The following is a 25,463-nucleotide window of genomic DNA, read 5'->3' as shown; positions in this document are numbered from 1 at the left end:
GGAATCTTTTAAAAAAGTAACCTCCGAGGAAGTGGATGATTCTTTTGGAAGCTGAAGCCTTAAAAGTTCATGACACAAAGGAGGCATATTCTGAGGCTGCAGGTCCCCACGTGCCCTACCTAATTCCCATAATTCTTCCAAACATTGTTAATAATTTTCCACTTGACATGTGATAGAAATCATTAAAAACATTCCATGTGGTTCAACAACAGTAAATGTAATTTTGTTACATTGAAATGTAAATTCACACGTTCTCTGTCTCCAGCAACATTGCCTTTAGCCCCCACCTACCTCTTTTGTAATGCTAGCAAGCATGGCATCAGTCATTCTCTTGGGTAATCCCCATCACGTGGATGGACCAGACATGTTGTCTGAATAGATGTCAGCACATTCCATAAGAATTCCAGTCTTCTTCACCATCTGCCACATTAGATTTTTCCTAAATGCTATGCCTGACCTATGCTGACTTAGGACATTTTGGATTAGACAGACAACCAGCATTGTGAAACAGCACTTTCCAGCTGAACTCCATTTCCAGGCTGCAAAGATGTATCTCCAAGTGTGTGTATATGAAATAGCTACTACAGCAGGGGTGTCAAAACTCGCAGCCCATGGGCCGGATGCATCATGTGCTGGCCACATCCACACCTGGTTTAGCAAAGTTGCGATACATCACATGACTTCATCATGACACCACAAGTTTGACAACCCTGCACTACAGGAACCTAATGATTCAGGGTGAAAGCTGGGGTTCTCTCAGATCTTTTATTAGCTACCTAGCCTTTTCAATCCTTGATGCTTGTGCTAGCTCTTGTCACAATCCAGATAACGTGCCATTAGGAGTTGAATTTTTAATATCTTCTTTGAAGATCTCCCAACATGATTTTTTTTTAAATACAGCCACAAAGTGGACTGGATTTTTCATGCGTCTGTTTTCCACAATCTTATTATCCTTGTTTTGTCACAGGAAGTTCATAATGTCCCGATGAAGCTACAGATTTTGCCCCCGTGTTCGTCCTTTGATAGTTGCTTCTATTATCTATTATTCGTTGCTTTTTAGTTTGATATTTTGGGAACACTTTTCTCTTTTTACTGAGCTTGATACTTTTGCAGGAGTAGCAATCATACCGTCTTTCTGCTCAATACCAGTTAATTTATGAGCAAGTTAAAGGATCTGTGTTAGCAGAGAACCCCATTTGCTTGTCATTGTCAACTGTTCAGTTTGCATTCTGTTCTTATGTAATTACTAATCTATAATAGGAACTCCAGCTTCTTAGTCTGACAGGCTCTTTGCTAATAATGACTGCTCCATCCATCCATCCATCCTTTCTTGCTTGTGCAATCTATCTCTGGTTCTGAACAGGAAGATCAGTATTATGTGTATGAGCTCATATCATGATTTTACTTAATATCTAGATAACAGAACGCAGCAGACAACTTGATGTTATTTTTCATGTTAATTCAGTAGATGGCACATAGTGAATTCTTATTTTTCTCATCTCACTGCTGCACTTTATGAACATGTCTATGGGGCTATTAGTGTCCTTCAAAAAGTTACCATGTAATCTTTTGTGTCTATATTTTTCTAATTAGAAATCTAACAACTGGTTGTATGGTCTCATTACTGACCAAAGGATCCAAGAGAATCTGCCTGTTTGCACAGTCCAGTGTGCTGATTTTATTTGATGTTTCTAAACTGTATTTACAAAATACATTCGTATGCTCAATATTTTACAATCTCATGTAGAAAAAAATCCACACTTTATTAAAATTGCAGTAATATAATTTAGATTTTACACTTCATTGCAGCCACAGACCCATATCTCTAATGAATAAGCTCTTTAGCAGGTTCCCAGTTTGATCACTAATACCCACAGGGTCTTTTTATTGGACAACAAGGTAAAGAAATGAATTTAAACCGGTGGTTGAAAACTATGTGCTTTCACTAAACAAACGTATTTAAGCGATGTGGGGTCCCAGGAAATACTCTATGATCAAAACCAACAGTTTCAGGATATTAACAACTCACATTTGGTAGAGGTGATCAGAAGATAGAAGAATTTTTCCGGTGTTCTGGGAAGTTGTACATTCTAGGGCAGTTTAAATATATCAGGTTACACAATTGTGATACAGATCTGAAAAGCTGCAAATCTAGAAGAGATTCAGTGTAGACCCATTAGTTCTACGAACTATATTTTTTAAATCAGGAATTCTGGGAAACAAGCTTCCTGTGGATTCTGAATCCTCTGTAGACGGAAAAACCCACCTTTTTGGTTCATCAACCATGGCAGTCTTCTTCCATAAAGCAGAGGATACTTGGGCACCAGATTTTTGAAGTGTTTCCCCTTTACTTTTCAGTGCGCAACATAATACTGTGTCACTTTTATGTACAACACCATCATACTGCAACACTAAAAAGGCACATGTCCTCTGATCTGCCTGGCAGTTCCCTCATCCGTTGCCTCTTCTTTCTCCTCACGTTCTTTGTTCCAGTCTTTAAGACCTTCTGGAAGTGAAGTATCTTCATCTAAGCTGCCCGTGCCTTCAACAAATTCTTCATAGGTTGATTTTTCAGCAAAGGGTCGGGGGCCAAGCATTTCAACCATATCACTCTTATCCAAAACCTCTTTCTCTAAGAGCCTTAAAGCCACCTGAAACAATAGGCACACATGTATTACAAGGAAGTTCAGCCTCTAATTTTTCATGCTACAATCTTAATATAGTGCTTAGGGATAAAAAGAAATTCCAGATTTTAAAACCATTAACCTCTGCTGAACATGTTCGGAGCAGATTACAGTATTACTTATTACAAGGTCTTCCAGGTAAAGAATATGCAGGATGAACTCTTGAATCACCGTATCCCTGTATTTCAAGTTTTCCAAAAACGAAATGTATAACTTTTCTTCTGTTATGACTAAAACATCATTTATAGTAATGAGATATCTGGAAATAACATTTCTGCTACTCTCAAAGTTTTTGGTCAGTGTTTATGGCTATTATTTTTGTATTACTTTTGAACAAATAACATGATAAATTCAATAGATATGGATTTTTCTGATACACAAAGCTTAGTAAACTACTACTACCTTAATTTCATATCGGGGGTAAGCAATTTTCATTTGTTTCTGTTCTGATACCTATATCCTTGGTAACCAGGTAATACTGGAATTTGAAAGGAAAAAGGAACTGGAAGAAACGGTTGTCCCCTTTTCTTTGATCAACTAGAAGGAATCCTTAAGTTCTCAGAAAATCAGGTTTGGACCCAAATTAGCAACAGTCTTTTAACCTATTTAGGACAAGAATCCATACCTTTTCTACCTCCTCCTTCTTTCCAGTAAGTAGAGATACTGTCCTTTCGTAAGCTACGTTAATAAGTGTTCGCACTTCATCATCTATCAATCTTGCAGTTGCTTCGCTGTAGGGTTTTTCTAACACCATGTCTCCTTGCCGTGGAAGATCGAATGAAATTTGGCCAACTTTTTCATTCATTCCAAACTGAACAATCTGAGGATTGAACAGCAGAGTGGTTAAGCAATTTCTATAACATTTAATCAAGAATCTAAAATTAGTGGGTAGTGTTTTCGGAGATAACAAGCTGATGAACATTAGCTGACAAGCTGATGAACATTAACTGTTGATATGTTAATATGAAGATGGCTTCTGAGCAAGAACAGATTAAAAGTCCCAGTGAGAACCTTTGCCAGGGAATTGCTGGCCAAGATCCAGGTTCTAACTTTTGAAAATCTCTCAGGAAGAAGGATTGCCCATTTGCACTCTGGAAAAGCTACTCCCCACAAGGAGGCCACAGGAATTGAATTTCTTGATCTGTGATCCATTGAGAATTGAGCAGTTTTGGAGTGAAGGGATTTAAAACACACCCTTAAGTGCAGAATTAATATTCATTTAATCATCAAAAGCCTCACTTTCTTAATCATGTTACACCCTAAAAGAGACATTCCAAATGGCATTAAAGATAGAAGACTCCCTGGATCAGGATTAACATCAGATAATCAAGCAGAATAATCTCCTAATCAAGGAACTACCAACTCAAACAAACAAACAAATAATAAATAACAACTTCATCAAGGAAAAAACAACACCTCCACCAACACTGACAGGGCAAGCTATTATAATACAAACAAACAGCAAACCTCACCCTCATATAGCACTGGAGATATTATCTAGTTGGGTAATAAAATGTTTGCAAGCAAACAACCAAACTCAGAGAACACCAAAGATATCACAGTTCAACCCTGAGCTACATATAGTTTCTTCTAGAGGTGAGGCTGCCTAGATGTGAGGAGGGCCAACAGTTAAATGCCAGTAGATCTTAAGTCTTGCACTTGTATGGCACCGTCTGCCAAATGCTTCTTTCTTAGGCTATCCAATGCTTCACCCCTTTTGTATTTCTTCTGCTGTAGTAACTGCAAACTCCCAAGAATTAATGGACTGGGATATGGCCTTTCAAAACAGTTCTTGGCTCTTTGTTGAGTTATCGCATCTTCCTGGCTTCAGAGAGGAGGAAAACAGAAACAAAGACCACCATTTGCCACTTCACAGAAAAAAGTATCCAGCTTTCAAGGCTGATATTCATTATTCCCACCTTGAATTGATATATGCAGTTAGCTCCATTGGCCCACCATGTGAGTTGGGCTTACTGTTCTAATTAAGAGTTCCTCAGTTCTGGCACAAAAATATTCTATGCCTGCTACATCGTCCCACCTATTATTGTTCCTTTTATTCTTCTCTTCTTTTCTTCTCTTCAGCCTGATGCAAAACCCTGAGGGAGAATAGCCCTTCTTTTTCTGTCCTAGGCAGAGTTAGGCCTGAGGACAGGTATCCTTCACTAGATGGAACAAAACCTAGGCCATATATAACTAATCCTTGACCTATGGCTCTTACAGACCTTGCCCACTGTGGTCATATGTCGGATGGTTGTAAAATGAGTCGGTCACATGGCCAATCCAACTTTATGACTTTTTTGCATCATTGTTAAGCAAACACCATGATCATAAAATGAACACCATGGTTGCCACTCAATGGTTCACTATGGGCATGATTTTGCCAAAAACCAGAAGTGCTGGTTTTTGGCAAAACTATCCTAAAAGACAGACACATGATCCTTGTGGCTGCAAATGGCCACAAATCTAGCTGTGTTGCCAAGCACACAAAATTCCATAACGTGACCCTAGAGGAAGTTCACTGTTGAATCTGAGTCAAAAGTCCTCTTTTTGGGGGTCTGTCAGAACTTTGACTGGTTGCCAGCCAGTTAAACTAGTCGTAAATTGAGGACTATCTGTATAAAGTTTTGAATGTGGATTTTTCTTTCTATTTCACAATATTACTACCAATGAACATTCCCTGGCACTATATATCAGAAGATTCAAGATCAGTTAAAATACTGCTTCGCAAAAAATATGTGAATTAATGAATTTACTCCCATTAGATAGTATGACAGCCACCAATTTAAACAGCTTGAAAAATTACTAGAGAAATTAATGGATTACATCACTTATCAACAGACCTGATAATTTTCCTGTACCTGCTGAAACAATTGGCAGGACTTTAAATATAAGTTGTCAGAAAGTAACAGTTGGAGAGCTCTTACTCACTTGCCCTTTGCATCTATAATGTACTGTATGAACCACTTGTGATGTGGAACACCAGATTAGATAATCTTCACCTGATCCATAATGGCTTTTCTTATATTCCAAACGAAAGTGGCTTTTTAAATATGGATACCAGTCATTCTATTGAAATATTACTATTAAATAATTGAATTTAATAGTTAGAACGGAACTTCTACATATCTATTAAAATAAAATATTTTAACTAATTACATCAAATTTTGTAACAGAAGTATTCAGTAGAAATTGGGGATTCCATAATAATTTAGTTATTAACTCAATAATACAGGCAGTAGAGAGTATAATACTACATCAGCATCACTGAAATGTATGGAACCTGCTCAAGAATGCAATACACACACCTGTGCAGCAGTTCCCATTCATTCCTGTGTTCTCAGAGGGCTGCTTTGGAAGAGGCACTTCCGGGATTTCACCCAATAGAGCCTGTAAAAGGGGATGAGGCACATGCTTAATAGCTATCCAGGAAAGTTCTGTTTAGCAATAAGACAGGCCCAACCTAAGCTGTTATGAGGAGACCCAACATTTCAGCATAAGTCTCCAATTCCTCTGATTGCAGTTAAGGTCATAGCCTAAAAGCCATTTAATTGGGAGATGCTAATCAAAATTATATAGTACTTTGGACACGGCTAGATGATAAAATTTAAACGACCAAATAGGAGTTTTCATTTTTGCATGAAGAAACAGAATTTTGGGAAGAAAGCAAACTCCTTTCCTAGCCTGCATCTAGCAGATTGCGGATGAATCTTTGAGAGAAACTGTAGTATTGTCAGAAGATATTAAGAGGAAATAGCATCTACAAGCAATATTCTTGCCAGGCAAGATTTCTACAAAGGTGGTAAAAACACCAAGTAAAAATACAGACCTGAGCATATGCACTCTGAGTAACTTTCTTTAGGTCGTCTTGGGCTCCTGTTGTAATTCTTCCAAAGAAGATTTGTTCTGACACGCGTCCTCCCAAAGTCATACACATTCTGTCCAGAAGCTGTTCTTTTGTGTACAGATACTGTTCTTTTGGCAAATACTGAGCATAGCCCAGTCCTTTCCCACGAGGAATAATAGATACCTTGTGTCAGAAGAGAAATACAAGTATTTTTATAACAAACAAACCAACAAATAAACAAGAAAGAATTAGCCTATAACAAGTCCGTATTTCATATGATGACTATCTCTGCAAAGACACTTTTAAGTAAGAAATATGTACGGCATGACTTTTGGATTCAAAGATAGTTAAATATTTTCTACATTAAATAGACAATGATTAATTCAAGGCATCCTAGTTTGAAAGCCTGCACTGCAAGTGGAGATGCCAAGGAGACATATAAAAGGCTCACCTATAATTTATCTCAACTGAGAAGCAATCCTTTCGAAAGAAAGAATATGCCAGAAGTCAACATACCTTCAGAAGTGGATCAGCGTGTTCCAGAAACCACCCAGCAACTGCATGGCCAGCTTCATGATATGCAACTATTTTCTTTTCTTCTGGTTGCAACACTTGCGTTTTCTTTTCCAGGCCTTTGATTGGTTAAATAAATAAGTATTCAATCAGTGTATCAATTTCTATGAAACATACTTCTCAGCTGCTCTGCCAAAAAGTGGCTAACAAGAAAACATGAAACTAGTAGATAATTTTTCTGTTCTCCCTCTGCATGAGTGATGAATTACCACAAGAGAGGAAGAAGAAAAAAATGTTTTAGGCAGAAGCCACATTGGCTCCTACATACTATTTTCAAGTCAGAAGCAGAATATCATTGTTGTTTCATAGCAGGGGTGCCAAAATACAAAGTGACAGCCAAAGCAAAGTTTTGTAGGTGCCAAAGCCCCCCAAGTGAGTAGAGTTAAATAAATAAGACTCTGTTTTTTGTGGTTTTTTTTTTTTTTTTTTGGAGTTTAATGATTTACAGATGAATGGGCAAAACAGGTGTCTTAAACAGGTGCACCTGTCTCATCTGTTTAAAACTCCAGCCCCCTATCCCTGGGGCAGTTAATGAAAAAGGGGCTCTTACTGCATTAGAGGAACAAAATGCCATTTGACAATCAAAATTTTGGCTGTCATGTTTTTGTCATTCCTTCTAAATTTTTCATTCCTCTTCCATCCCTGTAAATTATTCTATGGACACTGCACAGATGCTCATGGCATCTGTGTGTCGCATAAAACCTAGCGTTGTCCATATGCTAATATAAATATTTGCCAAACAAGCAACATTAGATCATGAATAAAAGAACCAATTGATAACAGCACTGATAACGTAATCCAAAATGTGTGAGCTCTCACCTCCTATCACTCTTTCAATAGCTTGCTCAAAGTGCTTTTGAATGATGGCATCTGCAAGATGTCTTGCAGCAATTAAGGCAGCCTCATTGCATACATTAGCTATATCTGCACCTAAAGGAAAGAAGGGATAAGAGGCATGTAACTCCAGGCTATTTCCAATTTTGTTTTATCATTTACCACAAGGAGGATATTTTGAAATTTTATTTCTCAATGGCTAATGTTCTGCCAAAATAAATGCTACTCCTGGAAAAATCAAACTCCAAATTAAATTTTGAGTCAATTAAAGATTATCTGTTCAGAATCAGGGTAAATAGTTAATATGCTCATAAAGAATCCATTCAGTATACCTAAATAATTGGGACAAAAAAAAAAATATTTACCAAGTTCCAGAAAATGATGTTCAGTATGCTCAAGGCAAACCTTATTTTATTATTCACTTTTTTCCTTTGAGAGGCACTATGCCAATATGCCATCTTCAAACTCTAGGCATGTGACATCAGGAAGACTAAAAGCAAAGTCTTCTTAATATAAATACAAAGTCAGTAAATGATATTTGTTATGCAATGTATTAATAGTGCATTAGTTATTACATAGGATTACCTACCTGAAAATCCAGGGGTTAGTGATGCAAGTTTCCGTGCTAAATTATCTTTATTCAAGGCAGTATCCAACTTAAGAGGTCTAAGGTGAACTTTGAAAATAGATGCTCTTCCCTTTATATCTGGTGGCCCTTGGAAAATTATAAAAAATACTTTTAAAATACACTTTTTACAAATATTTCAAACGTGTATACTTTTTATAAAAGCCAACAGTAACCTCTAATTACTCCATTTCTCTCGCCTTCCACGTACAAAGAGTATCCAATTTGAGAATCTTTTAGATAATAAGCAATTTCACATATTAAGTCTGCTAAGATGCTCCAGGAAAATAAGAATTCCACCTGATTTCCTCTCTACATATTATTATTTAATATCTTTACAAAGCCAATATGAGGAACAGCTTACCAATGAAGATCTGTCTATCAAAACGTCCTGGCCTCAGAAGCGCAGGATCCAGGATATCTGGTCTGTTGGTGCCTGCCAAGACGACGACGTTTGTTGTGGTGTTAAAACCTGGGAATAGAAAGTAATATTGAGTAATTATTGATTATTACAATTACATTATTTTCCAAAATAGACCAATAAATTATGTTTTGAGTCTTGATTATTCAGAAAATCCATAAAGAGGTGAAAATGCATTTGAGCTATATTAAAATGAAATTGTTAAGAACTGTGCTTCAGCAAACATTGCTGAAAAAAGCTGTTTCAGTTAATTTTTAAAATAATTTTCCTTATTCCATAGTTCTTTACTGTATTTGCTTTCTAATTCTCAAAGTTAGTTACATGGAAACAACAGAATTTATTTCCATTTTATCTCTGTAATACTGTAGTTTTATTTTAATACCTAAATAATAAGATGTACCAGAATTACTACAAAATTTAACAGTTACCATCCATTTCTACTAGAAGTTGATTGAGTGTATTTTCTTGTTCACTTTGCCCTCCAAAGTTACTCCTTCCTCTCTTTCTTCCCACTGCATCTATTTCATCAATGAAGAGAATGCAAGGTGCATTTTTACGAGCCAGAACAAATAAATCACGAACCTTTGTAAGAGAACAGAAAGTATTTTCAATGATTTAGAATTCCACCTCTTGTTTTTTATTCAACAGAAAGTTACAGCAAAGTAATGAAATCAGGAAGATTGTATTGTACCAATAAACAAAATGTAAAATGCATTTTGTGTAAATTGTAAACTGTTTTAAAATGCATCAAACATACATTTTATAATTAATTTAAACATAAAAGTATGTTGTTGTTTGAGAGCCAAATATATAGAAATGCTGGATCTAAAATGAATATAGGTTGATCCAAATTCTATCTGCTAGAGCCAGATCCTTTCAATTTTAAGTATGATCTAAATAATATGAAAGGCTATATTACAGTGCTTATAAACAATGAAACTTCAGCAAACATAGAAAACACTATGTTTCCATCTTAGAAAAACAATTCATGCTCCGTTGCTAGACTTTAACATGCAATAAAATGTAACTTTAATCAGAACTGGAGGGAAAATATTGCCTAAATCTGAACAAAATTTTTGTATTAAATTGCTTTTTCCACATTTCTTATTGATTATGCAACTCTGCATTCATGATCCAGTTAGTACATTTCCAACATTGATAACCAAATACATGAATCAAGACTATCCTGTAATCAGTTTATTTCACAAGAAACAGAATGTACATATACGATTCCATTATTTAAGAAAACTATGAAATAATAATACATTCAGATAGTTACTCCATAGCCTTACTCACTTTTATTACAATCAATTGCCTTTAACTTATCCATACAGGTAAACATAATGTATTTCACTGGCTATAGAGTCTGATTTGAACCTAACTGTGCTTTATCTGATCCTTGTCCAGTATAGCATATTTTGAAGTGAGATTTCAAAATCTATATGTTAATGGAACAATGGATTCAAAGTGCCACGATAGTCACATGACTGTTAACAAGAATGTAAAGAAGACTAAATTGACATGAAGTGAAAAAAAATGACAGTAAAAAGGACTACACGTAGTCCTCAACTTACGACCACAATTAAGCCCAATATTTCTGTTGTTAAATGAGACATTTGTTAAGTGAGTTTTGCCCCCGTTTACAACCTTTCTTGCCACAACTGTTAAGCGAATCATTGTAGTTGAAAGTTAGTAACTCGGTTGTTCAGTGAATTGGCTTTTCCATTGACTTTGCTTGTCAGAAGGTCGCAAAAGGACACAGCAAATGGTCATAAATATGAACCAGTTGCCAAGCATCTGAAGCTTGGATCATGTTTTGGGAAAGGTCGTAACTTTGAAAAATGGTCATAAATCATATTTTTCAGTGCCATTATAACTTTGAACGGTCACTAAACAAACTGTTTTAAGTCAAGGACTACCTATATTAATGCAAGAATGAAGCAGAAATGGAAGGACAGTTTGATATACAGGTAGTCCTTGTTTTACGACCACAATGTGGACTGACAACTTGGTTAAGAGAAGCAGTTGCCAAGTGAAACTGCAACTATGCTTACAATCTTTAACTTTTCTATGCTTTACAGACCTAGGAAGGTTGGAAATGTGAGGATTGGCCATTAAGTTATTCTTTCATCACTGTCATAAATGAGAAATGTCAGCAAACAGGGCAGTAATTACCCCATGGAATATGAAAATGTTACCCTGTGTTATGTGAAAAACTGTTTAACAGAGATGGATAAAACTGTGAGTCTAAATAATAAATGATGAACTGGAATGTAAGCAAACAAATGAAAACTCACTTATATTATTCCTGCTTCTGTAATATTCTACATTGGAACCAAATCCTAGTAAATTTCCTCTATTTATGTTCAAATCTGGATTCACTCTCAACAAGTTGCATTAAATCTGTGCTCTTATTTGTATCTTATTTTTACATCCGACTCCTTATTAGAAATAAAATAAGTAAAAAAGGTAACAATACCTAATGAGGATATGCAAACTTGTGCACAAACTTTTTTAGGTATAGAACACTTGGCATTTCAAGTCTGTTTTGTTCTGAATATGGATTGAAACATTCAGGCAGAAGGTGGAGGAGTGGGGGAGAAATCCAATCTAATCCCTCTGCCAAGGAGCTGTTTTGTTCTCAGAGAGGCTGCCTGAAACAGGTCTCTCCGGAAATCCAAGGTTTTCAATCAGTCCTCAGGAATTAGCCAGCTTGAATCCTTTCCCTGCTGATCATGTAGGCACCTAATGAAGACATGTCTCTTTTCTCAGGCTCCCTGAGAAACATCAGAGGAACAGTTCTTCTTATCAGTCTTATTTCTGATCCCTATCTTTTTATGGTATCTGATTTTATATTACCTTTAATTTATTATTTTATATGTGTATTTTATTTTATGAATTGCATTGAGATGGTTTTCTATAAGGTATCAACATAACTTTCCCTAAGTGCTGTTTTAGATATCTCAACCAGCCAAATGCTGTTCTTCCAGGCATCAGTCACTCCCTTTGCACCTAACCCTTATGCATCTCTAGCCTTCTTGTTCAGCGTATACAGTATATCAACAATCTTGTTCTAATTACTAATTAAAAGACCTGATATGACCTAATTAAAAGAAACAGACAGGAAACTGCATATCCAAAATAAGGTTTCTTAGAATCTAAGTGGGATACCATCGAATGATAAACTTTGACAGCTATAATTTGAAAAAGAACGGTAATCTGGATAATAACTAAAGTACAGGGTATTATCAGGTTTTTAGGCTTTCCGTGTTAACTATATCCTTTTAATTAATGACACCACAATAAAAGAGTAAAGTCATAGACTTACTCTAGCAGGACCCACACCAACAAACATCTCTAAGAATTCAGACCCATTGACTGTAATAAAGGGAACATTGGCTTCCCCAGCTGTTGCTTTTGCTAGAAGAGTTTTTCCAGTGCCTGGGGGTCCGGTCAGAATAGCACCCTAAGAAAAGATAGGAAATAAAAATTAAGCATGATTAAACACACACACAAAGAGAGCGTTATCATCATTCGCTTTTGTCATAGTACTAGCAAAATTCAGCAAAGAGTTTAGATCAGAGAAAATGTGAAATATTTAAGAAGCACAATCTAAATTATAAGATCTTATGTCAATACAGGGTACATACTTCCTACTGGTGAGATGAAGCCAACCTATATTAGTTTACAAGGCAGTTTTTAGATCGGGGTATCAATCTCATGCTGTCACGTTGTCATGTGACATATCGCGACTTTCCCCCTTCACTAAACAGGGGTGGGTGTGGCCAGTACATGACGCATCTGCCCCACGGGCTGTGAGTTTGACACCCCTGCTTTAGATTATAGCTCCCAACATGCACAGAGCAGTATGAACATGTTTATTGTTTTTTTAAAAAAATGCAGCCATCATTTGTTGAGGTAAATCATATTTAGTGAAAAGTTTTTTTTTATCTTATCTAAAAGGAATAGGATTGAGTTAATTCAGCAACATCATCAGTGAGTTCTTTACAGTGCATAAATTAATAAACACATTTTTCTTATTCATGCAGATAATTAAAATAAACTAACATAAATAGAATGTAGGAAGATAATTGTGATTAAGTTTGAAATTACTATTCCATACCAAAGAAATGTCTAGATATTTCTAGCTCTAAGTTAATGAATGCCCTTAAGAATTAGTACCTTTGGGATCTTTGCTCCAAGATCTTGATACTGCTTTGGGTTTTTCAGAAAGTTAACAAACTCCATTATCTCTAATTTAGCCTCCTCACAGCCAGCTACGTCTTTGAACTTCACATCTATTTCATCTTTTAAGACTTTAGCAGTTGTTTCACCAACACTGAAGAGTCCACCCATTCCTCGGCCTCCTCGGCCTAATCCAGCTGCTCCTCTTCTTATTGAATACAGCAAAAAGCCAATTATAAGGACTGTTGGCAACATATTTAGCAGAAATGAACTAAAAAAAGGATAAAAACTGAAAGTTGGTATAAAGCATGGCTTAGTCAAGATATTCAAGCAACTTGTCAAACTCAATGCATGGAAAATACATTGCAATGTGTATATTTACTGTGTTAGGAATCTTCTAAACTTAATAGAAAGGCTAATATTTACATTAGCAGAATATCTGTTCTCTTCTTTAAAATGTTTAGAAACACACCATCTTATTATGTCCTAAAGAGAAGAATAATGGATTTATTTATTTTTCTGACACTTAGCACTCTTATACTTTATTGCAAACAGCTCTATGTGTCAGAACTGCCACCTAACATTCTGCTATCGCTTGGTGCCAATCAGCAATGAACTCCAGGAGACTGGATGAAAAAGGGGAGTACCAAGGGGTAATGAAAAGTTCATTGTATTGGCTAGATATGTAAATTCAAGGTCAGACAGCTAAGAATGGACTGCAGCTGCTTTCCAACCCACACTTGAGTGACTGTTCTGAAAACATTCTTTTCGGATTTGATTAGACATTTGAGGGCCATTATGGAAATAATTCTAGGAGACACGGTGTTAGACCTGGGGATTTTGGAGGCGAATTTCAATTCTGGCTTAATGTCAGACCTGCCTCAACTTGAACTTTTAAGTAAAACGATCCTTGACTCTTTGTTGAGAAAGGTATAGTTTACTAAAGGTCAAGCAAAATAAAGTAGAGGAAAGCTAGAACTGAAATTTCCGCACCAAAATACCCAAGTCTAATATCCCGTCCCCTAGGATAGTTCCCATGCTGGTTCCTAAATGTCCAATCAAATTTGAAAATGTTTTCAGAACGATCCCTTGAAGTATGGGTTAGAATGCAGCTGCGGTCCATTCTAAGCCGTCTGACCTTGAAGTTGTATCTCTAGCTGATATATTGAACTCTTTGTTACCCCTGGGCAGGGATGGGATCCGACCGGTATAACTACCGGTTCTGTTGCTCTGCGTTATGCGCGCATGCGGCAAGTCGTGCGAGTGCAATTTACAACGTGCTGAGCTGCCCGGACAGCTGAGTAGTGCTGCGTGCGGGTGCGCAGTGGTTGGAAAAGCCCTTTTTTCCTGCTTTTTCAACTGCAGCTGTGCTACACAAAGCAGCTGAAATTGAAAAAGCAGGAAATAAAGGACAGGTAAGAGCCCAGGCGGGCGGGCGGGTCAAAACAGCAGCAGACATAGAACCAGTTCTGTCTGCTGCTCTTTAGAACAACTGGTTCTACAGAGGTGGACAGAACCGGTAGAAACCCACCCCTGCCCCTGGGTACTCCCCACTCCCATCCAGTCTCCCCAAAGTTCATGGTAGACTGGCACCAAGCGATAGCAGAGCATGAGGTGGCAGTTCTGACACTCAGGCTACTTTTAATGAGGTAACTGCAAACATAACTAAAGAGAACTTTGGATCCCAACCATTATTTAAAATGATGAAAAATGAAATTCAGATTAAAAACAAGGAAGCAATGGTCACACACTGAAATAGCTAAAACATTCATTTCCCAAAATACAGAAAAAAGTAAGCAGCAACTGCTCAAAAACCCATATTTGAAGGTCATCTTTGCTTTTAGTTCTGAGAAGCCAATGAAGGCTTAAATGACATAATTATTCAATAACTTTTAAAAACAGCTGCTCTTGTAAAAGTTAATCTTTATTTACAGTTTTCTTCAAAAATTTCAGCCTTAGTCTCAATAACCCTTTAGAAGAATTGTTTAATACTGCCTTCTAGCTTTTTTTAAAGGAAAATTATAATGCAAAAATTAAAATCTCTATCATTTAAAATGCTTACCCATCACTTTCTGCAGTATATACTACTGGTAATTTGTTCTCTCCTTCTATGCCCATCTCCTGTTGGGCAGTTTCCAAGTTCCGCTCAAATGTATCCACACTCCCAATATTAAACCAAAGAAATTGCTGTAAACAGACCAAAATAATAGCAATTTAGTTTTACTACTTACAGTAATTTTAGACAAACAATAACACTTAAAATTTCAGAGAAAATGATTCCATTATGCATTAAGTGAATCAGAAAAATTACTTATTGAATTACTATTCAGCCTTTCATTCAGTTCAAATTGCCACATATAGTACTTTGTTCAAATCCCCCACCCCCAAAAGTAACATGTTTAGTAAATATGTAACAAAATTAGAAAATTCTGGATTCAAATGCACACACAGATTCAGAAGATTCTAAAGATTAATATACAATTGAGACTAACAGATTTTCTTTAGGGGTTTGAAGAACAAGTAGTTGGAAAAAAATCATGGAAATAATTTATTTTGTGAATGAGAAACCCAAGTGAGATTGCTATATGCACAAAAAATGAAAAGATTCGGCATTAACCCCAATGGAGAAACCATTGGTGAAGATGATGGAACTTACTGAGGTGCATAAATTGACTTCTTTGATCAGAGAAATGACAGTATCTGTTTAATTGCTAACCAGAAACCTATGTGGATTTTTTTGCATAAAACAGAAAAAAAATGAACTTGTATGATGTATGGTTTTGATGATTAGAAAGAACATATTACTACTGAGATGCTTAACAGATTAAAATTAAAAACATAAATTTCTTAAAGTGAGGCAAAAAAGCCCAACATTTCTGCTCTATGAGCCAAACTTTTTGTCAATTGTATATGAAGGCATAGACTTTTGCCGTAATGCTATGTAATAGTGGGGGATCAGTCATTATTTAACTTATAGGAATGCATATAAGTATAAACGTTGCAGCCCTTGATGTTTGCAAGCTACTATAAATTCAACTTACCCCATCAATAGGAGATTTCCCTGGAATAAAGATGACTCTAACAAAGCGTTTGTTCACTACTTCTAGTTTGTCCACCTATCAAAAAGAAAAAGAAACATGTTATTACCAGTTTTCCTTGTTCATATAATACCGTGCCTTCTATTTGTATAAAGGCAGCAAAGTATTAGTACCAGATTTATTAACTTCTCCAAATTGCTCTCCTTGTTAATTAAATTACAGGCTTTAAATCTGAATCAGTGACACACTCATATTTTAAAAAATGTGTTCAATTTAAAATAACAAAGAAGATGGGTGAGGTTGATAAATTCTCCCTGTGAACAGACTGCTATTGCTTCCTGTGATTCATAAAACTGTGCCCCTGATCACTGGTCCAAAATATGTTGTGCAATGGGAGGAAGAACTACAGAAAGTAAATAAGAATCCACTAGTTCCTGCTTTGTGGTACTTTATGTGTCTTGAATTGCGTTGTGTGCCCATTCTTCAAACAAATAGAATAGTACCTGAAGCCATGGATTGATTAACATTACTTAAACCTATGTAATGCTATCATTTGGTAAAATGTGCATTTTTTGGCACTTGCAATAGAGCTTTTTCTGAATTTCAGCTTTCCTATTTAACTTCTGAGGTACAATAAATAGTTAAATGTGTTTTACACACTGAATTATGTAAATTGCTCCATTAGCTCTTCATCTCCGACTAATGTTGTCTAACAAAGACATATTCTTTATATGTCCTACATTTGTATATTAAACAGTCCCATTCAAGTCAAAAATTGATTCCCCCCACAACTGAAAAACCAGTAGGCCAGGGATGGGGAACCTTTTATGGCTCACTCAGGAATTCTGGGAATTGAAGTCCATAAGTGATAAAAGAGCCAAGTTTCCCTACCCCTGTTCTAGGATTTTAGTTATGAGTCATTTTGTATCAGGGATATAAGGGACTGAGTCTTCTGCATGCAAAACACTAGCTCTGGTTACTGCACTTGATATTATATAGCTATTTTATTTATTTGTAAAATGTTAACCCAATCCAGACTAAATGTTCTTTGATATGTTAGGCTAATCTGTGGTTAGGTGAGTTTAATCACATTGATTATAAATTATATACCAATGGTATCTTTCATAAGATTACTTCCTATGGCTACTTACGACTCCTTTGGAAAGATAATTGTTGACAAAGTCTTTCCATGTGATTTCTTTTCCAGAATTCCTGAACATAACATAATAGATTACCAGAGACCAGAAAAGAGAAGTTGAGATGAAATAATATCGGAACTCTTTATCATCCCAGGGAAAATCACCCTAAAAAGAAAGAAAAGGCATTACTACTTCCAGAGGACAATTCTATATAAAAATTTCTTACTTTTCACTGACAAAAACAAGCATGTAGCTTTTTAAATATCCTACTAATCACAATCTTTCACATATCTTTTATATTGTTCTAAAAATATCTGAATTCTGTACATCACCCTAAAATGCATTAAATGACGGGCACTGTAAATTATAAAAATAAGCAAAGATTATAGTTGAGATAAATACAGCTGCTTACCAGAAATAGTGAGCTTAGGCCAGAGAAGTATAAATTTAAAATATAAGAGTGGCATAATTTGTATTGGCTTCTACACTAATATCAAATTTTATTTAATATTTCCTTAAATTAACAGCGTTGCAAATGGAATATCATGTATTAATGTATTTATTTACTAAGGCTTATATATGCTGCTCCAGTCCATAAGGACTTTGAGAGGCTTACATTCCCTTATCTCCAGATATTAGGTAGCAGCTTTACCACATGGCCGGTTTGGGCTAGGGTTAAGAAATAAAACAGATATCAGCACACTCTGTGCTAAAGAATAATCTCTTCCAGTAACCTTATACAAATGTGTATAAAAGGGATACAAGTGACAAGCTCGGCAGCATTTCATAACAGAGTATTCCCCCCCCTCCCCCAAGCTACTTTTCCTGTCTTCACTAACACTGACTGGAACGTCTTTTTCAGAAACCATTGTAAAACAGTGCCTGTCACTCTTAATCCTTGGGGGGGGGGGGGGCATCAGGACAGTCACACTACTGTACCCAATCCCACCACAGATCTTCCATATGGTCAGCCAATAAAATTTCAGTACCATACTTAGTCTGGAACTCAGCTAAAAAGGATAGTAAAAGTCCACCATATTATCAACAACCTTCCTAAAAAGGGAGACTAGATTATTGTTATGGTTGTTGGGTTGAGTATTCTTCAGGAGGGAATGTATCATCATTTCCTTCAAAGCAGACAAGGCCATTGTCTCTCTCATGGATCCATTATCTATACCTCCAACCCATCTTTCTGCTACCTCTTGGAAAAAGAATTGGAACCTTTTGTAATCTTGACCACCAGTTAGAATCTTCTTTCTTGCCACCTTTTTTGCCTCCACTACTACCTCCTCCACTGCCGGTTTTGGAAGGTTGCTGGGACTCAGCATCCTTTGCATCTATAACAAACATACATGTGTTTCAATGGAAATGATAAAAGATTTATTAAAATTATCAATCTGACATTCTCAGATATGGACAGTTCTGTATACACAATATTTATACAACATTAATCGCTATAATAGTCAAACTAGGGCTTCAAGTAATTACACCATCAAATAATATTTTGCACATTTAACCTAGATGATGGGTATCAAGAAAGCTTACAAATTTGATTAAGAAACACTATTACATCCAATTGTCCTCTATTTCCCACCTAATTGAATACAGATACCATCATACAGAATAGTGCTACTGCAATATGTGATAAGAAAGCTCCAGTCATTTTGGTGTGCTTATAATCTCAAAGCCAGAAGGTACACAATCTGAGGTCTTGGAAAACCTAGAATGTAATCCTGGAGTCTTTCAAAAATTATCAAATGCCAATTTTTAATGTGAGAAAAAGGGGGAAATAATTAACTACACCATCATAAAAGAATTGTACTATTTTAATTAGATTCTAACATTAACAAAATTTTATTTGGGACCCATTTGACATTTTTTTTGCAGGATGGTACTTCATTGAAAGTAGTAGTGTAGTTTCAGCTTTGCAAGCACTGACTTCCTTGTATCAGGAGTCACATGGCTTCTTTCCCACAAAGTACATAAAACGGTAAACATCTGATTGTGGAGTTTTTGCAGTTTTACAAAGTTTGCGTCTACCCAGTCACTTCAAGATAATAACCTAATATTCACATTATGTGATTATGCTATCATTAGAACATGTAAATACTGAGCAAGACAGTTTTGTAACCAATTTACAAATTACAGAGCCCCTCAGGAAGATATCAAGAAATAAACTGGTATGAATGGAATGTTTCAAAGACTGCTTGCAATTTTCCGGTACAGTATTGGGTTTCAATAAGACAAGAAGCAATGGGTGGAAGCTTATCATACATTTCCAGATGTATTTATTAAAATATCTGTACTAATGTTATGGCTTGCAAAATAGAAGGCTGAAAATTCAGTTTCATCTCCCAGATGCCCTGTGGATCCCAAGGGAACTAAGGTAAGTTTAGCCCAGGGGTCTTCAAACTTGACAGCTTTAAGACTTGTGGACTCCAACTCCCAGAATTCCTCCTCCAGTCAGGTTAGCTCAGGAATTCTGGGAGTTGAAGTCCACAAGTCTCAAAATTACCCGGTTTGAAGACCCTTGGTTTAACCTAACAAAAAGAAGGCTTAGGAATGATATGATAGTTGTCTTCCTATACTTGAAAGACTGTCATTGTGAAAAGATGATTGATTTATTATCCAAAATAACTGAAGACAAGAGAAGAAGCAATGGGTGAAAGTTTATCAGAGGAAGATTCAACCTGGAACTAAGGAGAAATTTCCTCACAGTGAAAACAGTCAATGGAACAGCATGCCTAGTGGAATTTTGGGTGCTCGCTCATTGGAGGTTTTCAAGAAAGGATTGGACAACCATTTGTCCATGATGGAATAAGGACTCCTCCCTTGGGCGGTGGGTTGGACTACATGACCCCCAAGATCCCTTCCAACTCTATGATTCTATGATTCCTTGCATCCTGATCCTACTTCTTGCTCTGAAGTAGCTGCTTAGTCATTCCTGCTGCAACCACTACCCTTCAGGGGGATTCATTTGGCATATTAATGTGCAAGATGCAATATATTAAAATCCCTTTGTAGCTGTATGATTTAAAAATTAGATATTCAAGTGGAAGTAGAAATTAGAATTGTTCTATGGGCATTTTCACTGCAATTTTCATATTAGCTAAGAAATAAAAAATCCAATATAAAATGCAGTATTCCAAGATGAACACAAAGTGATGCTTCAAATGAAAGGCCTTCAGTCCCAAATCTTGAAAGGGGCTAGAAAGAAATTTACAGATCATCGTAGCAGTGTCTTCCCCCTTCCAATGAATATAGTTTGAAGTATCAATGAAGGCTAAATGTCTAATTGTTAACTTATACAAAGATAAACAAAGATTTTCTGGTATCATGCAGGAAACAGATATAATTTTTTTTAGCACAAATTTATGACTATCTATTATCTATTTCTTTACAAACAGCTGATGGGGAAGGTGAAAATGTCTTTTGATAGATCTCTGTCCAGAAACAAGAGAAAGAGACAGACTCTGATTCTGAAGGAGATCTCTCATTCATGACAATACGACTGTTTGCAGACTAGGTTTCCAACTAAATAATTTGCTGTGATTGCCCAGCTAATTCTGTTTAAGCTACTCCATCGGCAATGTCTTCAAGATAAAAAGGTCAAAATTAGCAAGATGGCAGATGGACTATTACAATACAGGCCTCATTTCTCTAAATAGCATACAATGTTGGTGGATGTACAAAAGAAGTGGAACTTCCATCAACGTTTTTCTTCTACGCTCTTGCTGATTTTGACACCCTCTCCTATGAGCACTATTGCCCTCCATATTACCCTTTTTCTTTGCCCTTATTATTTATGACAATTGAGCCTAAAATTTCCATTAATTAAGCAAGAGTTAAGTTAATTTTGCCCCATTTACAACCTTTCTTAAGTGAATCACTGCAACTGTTAAGTTAATAACGTTGTTAAGTGAATCTGGCTTCCCAGTTGACTTTGCTTGTCAGAAGGTTGCAAAAGGTGATCACATGATCACCATGATAAATACATGCCAGTTGCTAAGTGTTTGAATTTTGATCATGAGGATGCGGCAATGGTTGTTAAGTGTGAAAAACGCTCATAAGTCACTTTTTTCAGTGCTGTTGTTAACTTTGAGTGGTCACTAAACAAATGATTATAAGTCAAGGACTACTTGTGAAATACACAACAGCTATCAAATAATCAGCTCTTTGCTTTCGAGCAACACCTAATATATAACAAATCTCTGACAATGAACTACAATTTAATATGATGAAATCAATCTGAAATGTGCGTAAACGCAATAGATTTTTCTTCTAGCTAAAAGATGCTCACAGAAAGTAAAATAACAGAAGTGAAGAACAGGAAGATTGTCTTTAGAGGGAGTCATTTGAACCAGTTTAAGCCCTGAATTATACAACAATAAATATGCATACTAATGCAAGTGATCATTTGAATTAATGAGTACTAAAATGGAAGTAACCAAGTTAATATTCATTCTACATACAGGCCTTTAATGAAAGAGCATCTTGGTACCTTTGGGTTCTTCACTGGGATCTTTTGCATCATTAGGTTTCTTTCCCCCAGGAAAATATTTTTCAAATCCTATTAAAATAAAGCAGTGGAAATAAAAATCACCTTGACGCCTAAGACAGTAAAGCTTCATTATATCAGGTGGTTTCCGGGTGCAATTCAAGGTGCTGGTTATCACCTTTAAAGCCCTTCAGGGCAAACACCATCACTACTGGTGGGACCGTTTATCATTAGCTGCTTCTGCCCATTGGGTGTTATCAAGCAGGATGGGTATACTCTAGATTCTGTCTATCAAACAGCGTCATTTTGCAGATCCAGGAGGCACATCAATCTGGTTGCAACACCTATCTTCTGAAATGATACCTCTCAAAGATTTGTGCAATCCCCACCTCATAATGTTCCAGAAAAGCGGGGGAGGAACCCAGTTATTCTCCCAGGCCATGGAAAAGGGTAGTTGTGGAGCTCCTTTTAGTTTAGATTAAAATTTCTAGTTTAAGACTCTATTCCCTTTTTTTTTACATTTTTTTCTTTTATCTGTAAGCTACCCAGTCAGGTAGCCTTGACTAAGATTGATTAAACAAATGAATAAATAAAATAAAAATCCCATTAATCAAAAATAAAGACACATAATTGTAACATAGTTCTTCCATATCTTTATATTCCTAGATCCTTAATTCCACCAAGTGGCTAATTCAGTTAGGCTACACTTATTAAGCAAAGGAAAATACTTATTCATGCCCCGAAACACTTTCCTTTTAATAACAAGAGAAGAAGAAAAATATTTTCCCTGGTATAAAGAAGCAATGGACAAGATTTTTTTTTATTTGTGCCTTAGAATAATTTTTCACATTCCAAATTTGTATATATGTGCACATTTATTTCTTAAAAAAACAAAGCCACATTTAAGAGTACTGTATTTGATATAGTTGGCATAAAGAAAAGGGACATCAAAAATCAGATGTTTACCTATATTATAGGAATGTTTTCAAACTTTTATAAATAATAATAGACATTTTGACATTGAGCTAAAAATATTTCTTTTCTATATCATAAAGGCAAATCAGTGTACTTTCTTTGGTTTCTTTTATTAATATTAAATTGGTCATTAATTGTTCAATTTCAGTATAAAATATCCATTTGTAGATATCTCCTTTGAATTTTTTTATTTTAAACTAAAAGAAAAGATATTTTGATTTGAAAGAATCTGGAGCTAGAGAAAGTTTTCAAAAATGATGAAAATACATGCACAATTATATTGATAGAATTTTAAGATGTTGAAACTTATAGAAAAGTAGAAGCATGCATATTATGAGTTTAAAATCTCATTGCACATCACTAGCTTCCAGTAAGTATTATAGACATTATAGTATTTGAGGAAGATGTAGCTGCTGTATATTTTTTTAAGATGGTATAAAGAATTTTCCAAATGGAAATGGAAATTTCATTGAATACAATTGATTACATATTAATCTTTGCTACTTTTTAATAAAATACACATTTTGCAGAAAATGACAATATGTACAATAAATATATGAAACATTGATTGGTTTCAGAAATAATCATACTCTGAACAATCTTTTGAAATTAATGAGAGTTAGATTCCTTTTATCTCAGTGGATTTATTTAAAGTGACTGAATTTGAGTATTTTAAAACCACAATATAATCTGCAAATCATTTTCATATGTATCTCTTACAATTCAGAATAAGTCTTGTTACCTGTATACATACTTTTACATACAGGAGATAACAGTATGTAAGCTATATGGCATCATTATTATATAACAATAATTACCTTTTGGAGGTTGGGAAAAGAGTTTTTGGTAAGCAGCAATTACATTTACAAGGAGACTGCTTCTGTTTGTAGGAACCTGGGAGATCACTTTATCATGAAGCTGAAAAAAATGAGAATAATTGTTAAGAATGAAAATCTTTTCAGATTTTTTTAGTACAATTGTATGCACATAAAGTAACTTAAGATGCTTACAGTAAGGATTACTGGTAAACTGCATCCAATATTCTCTTAGATTTGAATTTACATAAACCTATCTAGGATTATATCTCACTGATGTCACACTTCCACTATACTGTACATTCCCTAACTTCTTCTGAATTCATATGAGAGCCCCAGGAAAGCAGTACTTGGAAATGTCTTTTAACATGCAACAATATCACAGACATACAGAGATCACATTTGGAATTTCTTAAAAGTTACAAAAGCCTCATATCAAACAATACACTGATCACCAGAAACGATCAGAAAGTCCATGCAAGGAGTAGGAGATGAAGAATAAACAATCCATGTTAGAAATAAAATTGTCTGGTAAAGGGGAAATAGAATGTTGTACCAAATGTATATGGAGATTCTCACTGAATCTCATGCTTGTCTTAAAGATACTTTTTCAAAAGGCCATCAGGCTGTTTTTTATCTTAAAGAAAAAAGATAGTCCAGTTGCCTTTTGAAAAAGCATCTTTGAGACTGAATGCTGTAAATTTCTGGCAACAAATTTAACAGAAGTCTTATTTTTCTGTTTAACAATTTTAAAGTTAGGTAAGGTTGTGCTAAGCTGGGATTCACTGAGTAATATGAATATGAAGGACTGGATTACATAAGCAACAAACCTACCATGTTATGGTTTAGCATGGTAAGTGGTCCACCCGTCCACTATATATTTTGGGGGCTGGTTTTGAAAATCTTGAGGGGAGCTGCTTTTCCGCAACTTATAATGGAACAAAACTTCTTTAAGTTAATCTCTTTCCCAAATAATATTTTTTTCTACAATTACTTACCAGATAACTAAAGCATAATTAATATGTGCTAAAAATCATGCGGAATAAAATTCTTGCTTCCTTATGGGATCAAGATTTAGTCAAGCATTTTACGAGAATCCCAGCACATGACAGAGAGCAGGGGATTTTGTTGCACTGTAAAGTGTTTTTTAAAAGCTTTCTGACGATGTTGAAGTCCACTCTTAAGTCTACTGCAGAGTATGCTCCGTTTTAGAAGATTATAGGATATTCATTAGTATTCAGGTTACCCTAAAGTGAGCGGTCCTGATCTGAACAGGCATCTGTTGTGTTCTTGCCGCGAGCCAAACCGCAAGCTACGCACATTTGCTTCGTCCCAGCCGCTGGCTCAGTCCATTCGGGTGATTAGGGGCTCAAGCAGAGCTTATGGGGGTGGGGAGGGCAGCAGTGGAGGCATAGGAAAGAAGACACCCATCTGCCCTTGCCCTGCGTATGTGACTCACTCACCTGTCTCAAGGAGCGGGAAGGGCCAGTTCGACCTCGGGACCAAAACTGCAGCTGAGCTCCGGGGACCCCGGTAGGAGTGCGCCGGCAACAACCGCGCGACAGCCAGAGGCAGCGGTGAGCCATGGCCCCCCCAAACAGGCCTAAAGGCCCCACAAGCATAACTCTCTCACGCCTCTTGAAGGGGCTGGACCACGCTCCTGGCGCTTCGTCTGCGTCATCACGTCGACGTCTTCCTCCTCCTCCTCCTCCTCCCCATGCGCGCGCAGAGTGTCACCGCGGCTGCCCTTTGCCAGCGAGCGTTCCGTTTCTTTTTGCAGCCCTGGGGGTCGTTTCTTGTGGAAGCGCCGCTACTCCCCAAGGCAGCAGTTT

At 36.2% G+C, this 25,463-nt stretch overlaps 1 protein-coding gene across 1 annotated transcript; it reads right to left on the bottom strand.

Annotated features, from left to right (window-relative positions):
• Nucleotides 1–1,648: 1,648 nt before the first annotated feature.
• AFG3L2 (AFG3 like matrix AAA peptidase subunit 2) lies at nt 1,649–25,340 on the bottom strand. Its single transcript, XM_026671947.2, has 17 exons — nt 25,095–25,340; nt 23,635–23,734; nt 21,845–21,913; nt 18,565–18,680; nt 17,356–17,508; nt 16,208–16,282; nt 15,229–15,353; nt 13,164–13,437; nt 12,310–12,447; nt 9,410–9,563; nt 8,925–9,032; nt 8,525–8,650; nt 7,921–8,031; nt 7,045–7,160; nt 6,511–6,711; nt 3,310–3,504; nt 1,649–2,651 (listed from the first exon to the last, which is right to left on the bottom strand). Exons 1-17 carry the CDS (start codon nt 25,251–25,253, stop codon nt 2,412–2,414), a joined length of 2,460 nt encoding a protein of 819 aa, XP_026527732.1. The 5' UTR covers nt 25,254–25,340; the 3' UTR covers nt 1,649–2,411.
• Nucleotides 25,341–25,463: the final 123 nt, after the last annotated feature.

This window comes from Notechis scutatus, chromosome 3 (genome assembly GCF_049901735.1).
Source record: "Notechis scutatus isolate UNSWTSFEM ecotype Mainland chromosome 3, rNotScu1.2, whole genome shotgun sequence".
NCBI lineage: Eukaryota > Metazoa > Chordata > Lepidosauria > Squamata > Elapidae > Notechis > Notechis scutatus.
This window is presented reverse-complemented; position numbering and strand designations above follow the sequence as displayed.

Bases quoted from the DNA above. Each gene is read 5' to 3' on its own strand.
- AFG3L2 (XM_026671947.2), bottom strand. From the start codon at position 25,253: ATGCTTGTGGGGCCTTTAGGCCTGTTTGGGGGGGCCATGGCTCACCGC. The intron at 17,509-18,564 runs GTTCCAATTCTT...CTTTCTTTTTAG, and splicing joins GGTGGTCAAGATTACAAAAG to GGTGATTTTCCCTGGGATGA. The intron at 15,354-16,207 runs GTAAGTTGAATT...GTCTGTTTACAG, and splicing joins GGAAATCTCCTATTGATGGG to CAATTTCTTTGGTTTAATAT.